At 35.6% G+C, this 12,063-nt stretch overlaps 1 protein-coding gene across 2 annotated transcripts in view; it reads left to right on the top strand.

Moving 5' to 3' along the window:
- Nucleotides 1–12,063, top strand: part of Exoc6b (exocyst complex component 6B) — a 603,826-nt gene that overhangs the window by 104,576 nt on the left and 487,187 nt on the right. For both annotated transcript variants that reach the window (XM_076833080.1, XM_076833079.1), the window contains one exon: nt 1,282–1,486. In XM_076833080.1, the coding sequence (XP_076689195.1) occupies nt 1,282–1,486 (205 nt within the window). The remainder of the gene's footprint in view (nt 1–1,281; nt 1,487–12,063) is intronic.

Raw genomic sequence — 12,063 nt, 5'->3', positions numbered from 1 at the left:
TAAAAATTTAGGTATAGGAAGGGGATATGGGGGGAAGTACACTGGCAAATGAAATCTACCAAATTTTACTGTATCCATGAATGAATATACCACAATGAATCCCATATAATTTATATAATGTACTAATTGAAGTAATAATCATAATAATAGAAGGGAGATGAGTAGAGTAGAGCAAGTGGATTAGGGGGAGGGAGGTGAAGGGGAGGGAAATGACAGTGATCAAATATGTTATGTGCATGTATGAATGTGGCATAATGAATCCCATAATTATGTATAATAATAATGTAGCAATAAAAAAGTTTAAAAAATTCAGGTAGGTTCCAAGTGTGCTTGAGTTTTTACTTTCTGATAGGCCTATGTATGTACCTATAGCCTCCTAGTCCGCCAGGCACATGTGAGGTGCTTAGGCCCTTTTAGATGTCCCATGTATGTCTGCACAGTCAGACAGCTAGAGCTGTGCAGAGAGCCTCTCTCTGTATGTTCTTTCTATGACCTTCCTGTTGAATTTTTTTCTTCAGTCTGCCCTTTGCCCCAACCCAGACTGCAACTTTAGACTACTTAGAGCTGGAGACTTTCCTTAGTCATATTTTAATTTTAATTTTTTTTATTGAGTTTACTACTTCAAATATGGGGTTTTCACCCTCTGCTCCAAATCATGTCCTCCCCTAATGTCAAGTTTTCATGACTAGCTATGACTAATGACCAGTAGAAGGGTAATTGGTGGTTTTTGGTAGGGGTAGGTGAGTGATGGAAGTAGCCCCAGGCAAGATTACTACAAGAGCCTCATTGTTGAGCAGTTCTCATGAATAAACATTTCTGGATTTGTTGTTCTCATTTGTTCAATTTCCAGAACTCTGAAATGGTTGTTTTTGGTAGTTTTGTCCAGTGTATATTTGTTTTTTCTTGGGTAGAAAATTTGCCAGTTTCTTTACTCTGCTGTAGTAGAAGTGTAGCTTTCAGTACTTCGTTTTATAGGATGATTTTTTTGGTCACTGAGATAATCTTTTAAAAATTATTTTAATCTTTATGTAATTAATTCCTTATTAGATATTTTAAGTTTTACACATTTTTTGATAAAATCTTTTTGATTATATTTTTCTAGTCTTTGAAAGCATATGTTATTTTTTAATGAGATGTTTTTCATTGATGTTTTAATTAAAACTGTATTTATCTTACTGTACAATGAAAACTAATTTAGGCTAAAAATTTTTACTGAGGAATATGTCTGTGACCCTAAAGAAGACTGAAAGTCCAGCTAAAGGTGATAAATTCCTTTTGTAGGCATTATCCTGCACTGAAAACTCTGGAACATCTAGAACATACCTATCTGCCTCAAGTAAGCCACTATCGATTCTGCAAGGTGATGGTGGATAACATTCCCAAGCTTCGAGAAGAAATAAAGGATGTTTCTATGTCTGATCTCAAAGACTTTCTGGAGAGCATCCGCAAACATTCAGACAAAATTGGAGAGACTGCCATGAAGCAAGTAGGTCTTGGGTTTATGATAGGTTGGCCAATGACTTTGCAAGTATTCAGTTAAACATGGGTTTCTCTTTGCCAAATGTCCTGTTTCTTATCATTTTAAGGAAGTTCTTTGTCTTTGGGAACACATGATTAAAAACATTTCTTATTGTCTTAACAGAGCAATGAATTATTGACTATTACATGGTTTTGCTCTGTGGATATTCAGTAAATACTGATTGGTTATGATGATTTATATTGGAGAATTGAGGAAAATTAATTAAAAAATACTTCCCTTGGTTTTGGCTATGATTTGACGCTCATAGTATTTTAAAGTTCTTCTTATAGTTAATTATCTAAATTACGTTGCAATATGACATATTTTACATGGGTATTTCTGATATTAAAAGGTATCATTTTTCTATTGAGAAATGCTGTGAATCATGATCGCAGAAAGGAATTTATTTATAGCTGACAAATTAATAAATGTGTTAGAAATATTTAGATTTTTTTTAAAAAAAATCTTTGTCTCAAGTCATGAAAGCTGCAAAGAATATCTGGATTTCTTTTGTCATTATGAATAAAAGAGTAGTAATGACTTGCAGTAGTACTTACTTTTTAAAATTTAAGTCACATTGATTTTATTAAAACTTCTTAGTATACCTGATGATGTAGCCTACAACAATAAATAGAAGATTTAGTTGTTTATGTAAAGTGTTTTTTGGTTTTATAAACAACAGTGTTTTTGAATAGGTCATTTGTAGTTCTTATCATTCTGTGGAGAATGAGGGAACAGATTATATTTGGATCAAGAGATTTGCCGATTACCCTTTACTAAGGCACTGTAGATATTTTCTTTTTAAAAATTTTGTTAGCATTGCACTTTACAGAATTTAAAACTAGTCAATGACAAGCCTGATAGAAATAATTATATGAATTTTTATAATGATAAAGAAACAAAAAGTAATCATTGAAAATATAACTTTTCATTGCTGGGTATAGGAACACAGGTATCTAGTACAAATCTTTAACAACTATGGTTTACTGATTTTTGCCAAACTTTCAAAATAGGTGAGTGTAGAACAAAGCCTCTGTGGAAGTTGTCTTTTTAAAGGATGTTTTTCCTAGGCCTCTGGGTAAGAAATTAACTTTACTTCCCTTTTGATGAAAGAATCTATTGAGAACACTATTTCTTTGTTTAATATGAGGTTAGCTGGTCTCATTCCTTAATATTCTGAAGAAATGAATGCTCAGGGGAAGTTGAGAGAGTTGCTGAAGTTCAAACAAATCACTTGTAAAGATTGGATCCTCTAGCAGAATTCAGATCAGGTTGAAATGAATATATCTACTGTGGTACTCAATCTGTGTAAATGATTGGCTGTTTGCCTCATTTTTGTCATACAAAGAAATGCTGGAGAAATCTTTTATAAATTCAGACTTTTATTAGGTCTTTATTCCCCCTATAAAAATTTTCATCTCAGGAATAGCTCTTATTGTATGAATTATTATCCTGATATGATATATACATACAGATGTATATGTGTGTGCATGTATATGTACACACATTTCTTGAATAAAGATATCTTTTGTATTTTTCAATCTTCTGTAGTACCTAGAAAGTAAAGATATGATATGAGAGGAATTGCCATATACTTCATACTTAGTGGATGTTTAATATATATTTTAATTCATGGATATTGGAAAAGAAGGAAAAGAAGTGGTCTATTTCTCACCTATATAAAGCCCCAAATGGTGTTTCTGACTTGTTTCCCCCCACCCCCCCCACAATAGTGATTTAGGAATTTAGACTCTTTCCATTGTGTAGCTCTGCTGTCTTTAGTATACTAGTCTTTGAAGATTGCAACCATAAGGGAAAGACCAAAGAGTATCACATGTGGGAGGATTTTTAAGGGGACAGGCATGAATTTCACACATTATTACTTCTGCCCACATTGCATTGGCTAAAACTCAGTTAACATGACCATACCTACCTACAGTGAAGATTGGGAAATGTAATCTCACTTTGTCCCTAAGATGAGGAGGACAGAGTGTGGTGAATAGAAGCCAGTCTCTTCACCTTCTGTCCTATGTATAACTGTAGAACACACCCACCCCTTCCTTAAGGGAGAGAATCCAGTGGCCCACTTAGTCGCAACATCCATCTCAAAAGTCTAGTATCTTTCAGGGATGCTCACCTCCTCCCCCACCATTAGGTCCATATGTGGCTCTTCATGGGCTGATGACCAGTTAACTGAAATTATAAATCATCTGCACCTATGTCTCCTCTTGTCCCCAATACACAATGAAAAAACTAGAATAAAAATAACTACAAACAAAACTTCCATTTAGGAAAGGAAAGAATAGGAGGCAAACTGTTCCCTGCTCCATAGAAAATCATGTGGTCCTCTTGGGTAGGCATTAGGAAGTCCCTCAGCATTGTTGTAGGGGAACTTCTTTGTTTAGACCTTGATTGTCTAGAAGGAACTCCCTTGTCCATTGTTCTGCTATGCTTCTAGTTGTGCACTAGTTTTTTCCCCCTGCATATACTCCTGAAGTGAATTCTGGGGAATATACATTCATTAGAAGGCATATTTCTTTCTCTCTTTCTCTATTTATATCTATATCTACAATTACATCTATATTTGTCTTACTCTCCCTGCTTTCTGCTCCTGCAAGTTTAGGGATCTGAGGGTTGTTTTAAGGCTCTGAACAGTCAAAGGTTAATTTAATCCAGATTTGTATGTTTTGGGCATTGTACTTCCCTTGAAACTTGGTAGGCTTCTGATCTGTTTCTTTCCAGTGGGTTCTATGTGAACATCGTACCCAATGTTGTTTCCTAAATAAAGTTTTCAAGAATGGTTTTATTTTTCTTTTTCCCTGTTTAGAGAATTAGTGAAGGTGGGGAAGCATAGTGCTTGCCTCATGCCTAATTTTGGCTTAATGGTCTTACTTTGAGGCTATACAAAATAGTGGTTGGGAAGACCATATTTGAATCTGATCTCTGCATCAGAATTGAGTCACTTTGTTCAGCTAGAAGTCTTCCTGGAGTTTTATTGTTCAATCCTTATTCTTTTCAATTACTGTTTAGAATTTATATGTGTTGAGCTTTCTAAATCTCTGAGGCCCAAGTTTCTGGATGTCTTCTATTTCCTATAATTTCAGTCTGCAAATTAATGGAGACTTTTATAGCTTATCTCTTTTATGTAATACCTTATTAAAGCAGAAAGTAAATGCCAATTGGGCACTGTAACTCTTTTTATTCACTCATAGTGCTACAGGACCAGTTGGCATTTGGTATGCTTTTCTACTTACTATAGGTTCTAGTTTTACCAGATGTTTTCTCACAGTATTATAGGGTTGTCCAGCCTTTTGTCTTGTTAAGTGTATTCTTGATTCCTACTGCCTGATTACTAAGCCCAAATAAATTTCCCCTTCTTTATGTTTTATTTTGGTTGCTGTTGTGTTGGTAATATTATGCTTCTAACACCAGTTTCTGAATTTGTTAAATAATGCTAATTGCTGTAATAGTTAAACTCCAAAATCTCATTTTATATATATAATTTTTTTTTCTCATATAAAGGCCAAAATGGATGTTCCTGGTGGGGTAGCTCTCCTCTCAAGTGATTATCAAGGGAGTCAAGACTCTTTTAAGTTATGGTTCTACAACTTCAACCTATAGCTTCCAAGAGTACAACAGAAGAAATAGAGTAAAGAATATAATAAGATTTTTTAATGTACTATTATGGTTTGGATGTGAGTCGTCCTTAAATGCAGGAATATTCAGAGGTAAAATGATTATATTATGAGAACTGTAACCTAATCAGTACATACTAGTTTGAATGTGGCAGTTGTAGGCAGATGGGGTGTGGCTGAAGGAGTTGGGTCACTGGGGGCGTGTCCTGGAAATGTGCCTCTTTCCTGTGGCACCTTCCCCCTTTCCCTTTCTCTGCTTCCAGACTCCGCTACCAGCTGAGCAACTTTCTTCTGCTGGGCCCTTTTCCCGTGGTGTGCTGCCGCAACTTGGGCCCAGAGCAATGGAGTCAGCCGTTTATAGACTGAGACCTTTGAAACTGTGAGCCCCAAATAAATTTCCCCTTCTTTAAGTTGTTCGTGTTAGGTATTTTGGTAACAGAGACATAAAAGCTAACTAAAACATGGGCAAACATCACTTCTTCCAACATTACGTTGTCTAGAGCTCAACCCTACATGGGAGGTTTACAAATATACTCTAGCTGTGTGACCAGGAGGAGGACGAAATAGGTTTGGTGAACAGCTAGCTAGCCTCTGCCATAACTTGCTGTTGAATGGACTAGAAATATAAGTATAGAAATAAAGTATCACAATTTCTGAATTCACAATTCACAATTGTCATCCTTTTAACCACCTCTCTGATGTGTTTGCTTTCTAATTACTAATTCAATTTTTAGTGTTGTCAATGCTGCTATTTAGAACTTTTAGTTCAATAATCATGGTTTTGACTTTAAAGAATTTGTTCTTATTTTTATATTTTCTTAACTGTAACTTCCCTTTTGAAAACATTACTAAGTAGCATTCTTTAGAATTATTGAGAAAACACATTTGAAGGTCTTAATGTTGATGGTCGGTTTGGACTTTTCCAGAAATTATGTAGATGACTTTTCTTGGTGAACATCCCTCTTTTCCTTCTTCTACTCATTATCTCCGGAGTTGCTGGGTGATCCATGAGTGAACTTTGTCCTTAGTGCAGTGAACGATTAGAGCCAGGTTTGTAGATTGGCTTCTCTTGTGATATACCAGCCAAAATAAATCAGCAGAAGGGCGCCACTCTAATTAAGTTCTACTGAACAAGTTAGGCTGCAAACATTTGAGATTATAATCTGTTTGTTGTCCAATTCCACCAAAAGATAAAAATGCAAATAATGCTATTTGAAGATCATCTGAAAGATATATCATTTATCCATTTCTCTATTTGAGGTTTTACATTGGCTCTGATGGAACTTTATTGCTAGGAAACTCCTTGCTTTGATTGCAAGTGGCAGGCAGAATTCTGAGATGACTTCCAAGATCCCTTCCCCCGGTTTGTATATCCTCTAAAATCTCCTCCCCTTGAGTTGGGCAGGCTTGATATATTCTGATGAGCTTCCTTAAAAGAGGGTCAGGGGCCAGGCACAGTGGTGTACTTCTGTAATCCCAGGGCCTTCTGAGGTTGAGGCAGGAAGATCATAAGTTGAAAGCCAGCCTCAGCAACAGTGAGGTGCTAAGCAACTCTGTGAGACCCTTTCTCTAAATAAAAAATATGAAAAAAGGGTTGGAGATGTGGCTCAGTGGTTGAGTGCCTCTGAGCTCAATGCCAGGTACCTGTCTCCCCTCAGAAAAGGAGGGTCAGGAGATCAGAGAGAGAAAGTTAGACAGATTCAAAGCTGCAGCAGATGCTCTGTTGTTGGTCTTGAAGAAACAGGATGCCATGTTTTGTAGAGGGCCATGTGGCAAGAAAATATAGGCAACCATGAGTTGTTAAGAATGATCTTTGGCTGAAGCCAGCAAGAAAATGGCAACCTCAGTGTTACAACTATAAGGAACTGAATTCTGCAACAGCCAGAATAAGCTTAGAAGAGTACCTAAGCTCTAGATGAGATTAAGCCCCTGACTAACACCATTATTTCAGCCTGGTGAGATTTTGAGCAGAGGATCCAGTAAAATTATGCTGAATTTCTGAATTACGAAAACTCTGAGATAATAATTATGTAGTTTTAAGTTACTAAATTCATTGTAGCAAAAGGAAACTAATGTATCTAGTATTTTGCCCTCAAATAGCATTACTTTTTACTAAATTGTACATTTATTTTTTATTTCGACCAAGGCAACAATGTTATGGACTGGTTTAAAAGGTCCAGGTAGAAGTCTGTTTTTCTTCCACTGTATCTGGAAAGCTGTAGACAAATCAGAAAATGTGCAAGTGTGAAAATTAGAAGTTTACTCATTTAGCAGAATCTGAGGAGGAGTTTAAAAATTATTCATTTTACTACTTATCATTATGTTGAATTTTAAGTTAAGAAGTTATGTTTTTATTTTCAAAACCTTTTTCATGTTTCCATGTTGCATTTTTTTTTGTGGTTTCTGTTTCTAACATGGATGTTAGACTGAAAGTGTGAGGTTCTGCTATGGGAAATAGAGCCAACTTTAAAGCAGGCAGAAAAAAAGCCTCCATTTTATCCTTCTCCATTTTCTGTGTCCATCTTCTTCCAGTATGCTTCTAAAATATTGTGTTGTCTTATTTTGGAGTTATCGCTTTAGCTGAAAGTGATTTTTAAAAAGATACCCAAAGAAGTCTTTTGTTAACTCTCTGCTGTTTTCTAGTTTTTCTTTTGAAATTAATTTCTGGAATTTACTTGTTATGGGACTGATTTATATAGGAGGGAATTTCTGTATTTCTTATTTTGATTAGTTTGCCTTAGACTTTGTGGGGCTAAATAACATTTGTAATATAAACATTTCTGGCTAGGTTGATGTCTGTGTGAGTCTCTTTAACAAAAAGAAGGATTATTTATTTTTAAAATTCTAACATGCCTTTGCCAAATTTTATGCATTATATAACCGATGTTAAGGAAGTAAACTGGTAGCCTATAAAAGAAATCAAAGGCTTCTAGATATTCTTCCTTTAGTAACTGACCATTGGATAAGAGTAGTTGTCACCATGATTCTTTTAGCATTTGATTATTTTTGGTTAAATCTTGACTAAGAGCTTCATGGGCTCTTTTATTTATTGTGAAGAACAAAAAAAAATTTTTTTTTGATACCAGGGATTGAACCCAGGGGTGCTTAACCACTGAGCCCCATTCCCAGCCTTTTTTAATATTTTATTTAGAGACAGGGTCTTGCTGGGTTGCTAAATACCTCGCTAATCTGCTGAGGCTCGCTTTGAACTCCTTCTGCTTCAGCCTTACGAGTTGCTGGGATTACATGTGTGTGCCACCGCGCCCGGGAGTGTAGATCAATTTTTTTCTTAGCTCTGGTATAATACTCCAACTGTTAAGTACTCTGTAAGGCAATATTTCTGTTGAAATGTCTTATGTGCTGGACTCCATGTAGACCTCCACCAAATGTGGCCTTTGGAGTCAAAAGAGATTGGTCTGGTATTTCTGGATTTACTTTAGATTCTCTTTTATTCTTCATTTTGGTATTTATCTATGTGGACTACTTCCTGATCTTTGCTTTTTTATCTTATGGGTGGCCTAGGGGATAGGTGGGGGAATCTAAGAACTGCTGTTGATTCTTGGCATATGCATGAATCCAAATAGCTTACATTCAATAGTACAGTTTCGCAGAGAGTCTGAAGAGGATAGTAGGGCTTTAGTGTTACTGTTAAGTGATATGGTAGTTAACAGAATAGACTTGGATTATGAATTAGACTCCTAGTTTGACATTTGTTTTATGACACTGAGCAAGTTGTTACAGCAATCTTCACAACAATGCTATAAAATTGAAAATTTTAACCTTCTTTGCACAGATAAGGAAACAAATTTAGAGAGATCCAGGATTTAGCTTAATTACAGCCATATACTAAATTAAAAAAAAGAACCATTCTAGGTAAATGGTGAATGTGAGTAGACTGATGGTAGAGGAGATAAAGAGGTAGAACTTGATGTATTGAAATACATGTACAAAAAATACATTTTTTATTCCTAAAATTTAATTGCCACAGTTTCTTGTGGCAATTTTCAGTATTGAATGAGATTTCCTTTTTAAGAATAATTGTCTTCTTTTTGCCCCCTAAAGTTGTTTCTGTTACATATACTTTTAAAATATATTGAACCTGATTTCAGTTAAAAAGCACATGTATATTATATGACCATTAAGTTTAGAGGATTGATGTTTCTTTACTGGTATTAAGTTGAGGGGAGAAAAGAGAAATCAATCATTTCTTCAATCTAATTTAATGAGAATTAGGCAGTTTGTTTTGAGCTTTCTATTCTTCAGGGTAAAAAAGGAAACTATATGATTGTGTGTGTGTATATTATTTATTTGTTGGGCTAAGCAAAATACACTAGCTTATTGGGAGAACTTTTCTTTTATTAAATTTTAAGAGAGCATTGCTGTATGGAATCTGTAGTTTGAGAACATGGCTTTGTGGTGTGCTTATTTTAAAATAGACATTGCTTAGAAAATTCACCAGAAGGGGTAGTTATTACATTATTCATGTCATCGTGTGTGTGTGTGTGTGTGTGTGTGTGTGTGTGTGTATTTCTGTCATTTTGATATTAAATTCTTTAGAGAATCTTCCTTTTATTGGACCTTGGCTTGTGCTAATGAGAAACAATATCTAAAACAGTATGTTGTCCCAATAATAAACTGAATGATGAGTGGAACAGAAGCAAATAACAGAAATTGACTTAAATATATAAAAAAGAATTTAATAAGTAGTAAAGGTGGTGTGATGCAAGACACACACACACACACACACACACACACACATTGGCATCACATTCTAGAGATTAAAAGTGAGTTTTCCCTTTGTAAACTCTACTGGTAGTGAGGTCAGCACAATGCATAGGAGTATCATCTTCTTGTCAATCTGTGGAGGGCTCTGATGGGTTCAGCTTTTCTCTTCCAAAGGTGGGTCATGCCTCAGGAAAGGGACCTTGCTTGTGTTTCATTTATAAAGAAATTCGGAGAAGGGCAGAGAACAGCTAGTCAGCTGTGCACCGTGTTATTCCTTGCTGACCAGACAAATGACTTGGCTAGGGGGAATTCTTATATCCGTGCCACACGTTTCAGCTAGAGAAACCTAGTATTTTTCAGATGATGCTAAGTCGGGCTTGCTGAGCTATGAGAATGGGGACAGTAGAGAACCACTAGGGCCCTCCTAGGTATCTCAGAAGAACAGTGGGGCACCCCATTGCTTTGGTTATTGGTTTACTTATCTTGTCTTCCCAGTCTTCCCAACCAATCTGTGGTTTCTGTAGGAGTAGGGGCATGGTTTTTATTTTTCAATCTCTAGCCACCTTACAAGGTGGTAAGGAGATGGTTGGTGACAGATACTTGGTGATAGGAGATAGATACTAAATCAATTAATGACTATATTTAGTGTGTGTTTAATGTTCCTATACCTTCCAGGAAAAGCTATTTTTTTTTTATGGTCTAAGATCTTAGTCTCCAATTGCATTCTTATTTAAGTATATAAGAATATTTAAAATTGCTCTTTGAATGGATTTTGACTTTTTTCTGAAAGTACTGTAGTCATGCTAAGAAATAATCAGATTGACTTCTTGTTAATGAAGGATTGAACATTTATGTCTTTTCCCTCTCTAGACTCATAAAAGCAGTAGCTGTAAGGGAATGTTTTAAAAAGCACAAGCTTCAAATCTAAAGGAGAGTAGGTAATAGCAGAATTTTTAGGAAGCCAAAAAGTAAAAAGATATGTGTGATAATAGTCTTATTAGATCTAAACAACAATTAGTACTATACCAGCAGTAGATAAAGTTGAGACCAACCACTTTTATGGGTTCACAGAACTCCCCAAATCATAGAAATTTGTGGTATCAAGTTGCTCTGGGGAAAGGAGGTAAAACTAATGTCCAGATAGGGTTGGCTGAAAGTCATTTTCAAAAACAGACAATCCCTATTTCAACCCCAGCAGGACACTGGAGAAAAATAGACAAAAGATGAGAGTAGGGGAACAATATTGAAATAGAGTGAAAGTCAGGATAATGAATGTTGAGTTCATCCCCTTTCTCCCACAGCTCTCTCTCCTGATTTGGCTTCCAGAACTCTAAGAGCCGGGTTGTACCCACTAAATTGACATTTGAAGAGTAATATGATTAGCTCAAGAGAAAATTTCTAAAGATATCACCACTGGATAGTCCCCAGCAAAATGGACAAGTTAGATCACATTGAGTCTGTGGTGGACCAGACTGCTGGACATGCATAGAACTTTCAATCAGCTTTGTAAAAGTGTCTCAATTTAAAATATGAACAGAAAGCTAAGGATCACTGGACATTTAAGAAGAGTCTCTACTATGAAAGTTAGAGGTCAGAACAAACAATATAAAGAAGGAATTTAGAGACAATATCTATTCAAGAAGAGAGAAAGTACTGTAGATGTACTACAGTATTTTAAGGCATGAATATCCAAATTAAAAGGTTCACTAAGTGCCCAATAAAAGGGATGAAAATAGACTTATATCAATGCATGTTGTGAAAATCAGAATTTAGAAGACAAGGGGAAAAATAATCCAAAATGCTTGCAGAGAGGGAAAGAAAAAAAATCTAACAGGTTGGAGGAAAAATTTAGTCAAAATGATTTTGGACTTCACAGTATTAATACTGGAAGCTAGATTTATATCAAGCAAGTGTGAGAGTAGAATAAAGATGTTTATCAAAAAGCCACCAAAATTTACTTCCTGTGAATTGTGTGCGCACATACAAAGTGGAGAATATGAGATTTAGGACACAGAGGAGAGACACAAACTGAGTTCTTGAATTGATGGTTAAGAGAGGTACTTGGTTGAAGGTGGAATAGCTGGTATAAAGTGCAATCAGGACTACTATGAGCTTTTAAAAACGTTTAAAAGAGACATTTTTAAGAAGGTAAAAGTGGTAGAAAATTGCTTGTGTTTATACACA

The sequence above is a fragment of the Callospermophilus lateralis genome, chromosome 14 (genome assembly GCF_048772815.1).
Source record: "Callospermophilus lateralis isolate mCalLat2 chromosome 14, mCalLat2.hap1, whole genome shotgun sequence".
NCBI lineage: Eukaryota > Metazoa > Chordata > Mammalia > Rodentia > Sciuridae > Callospermophilus > Callospermophilus lateralis.
This window is presented reverse-complemented; position numbering and strand designations above follow the sequence as displayed.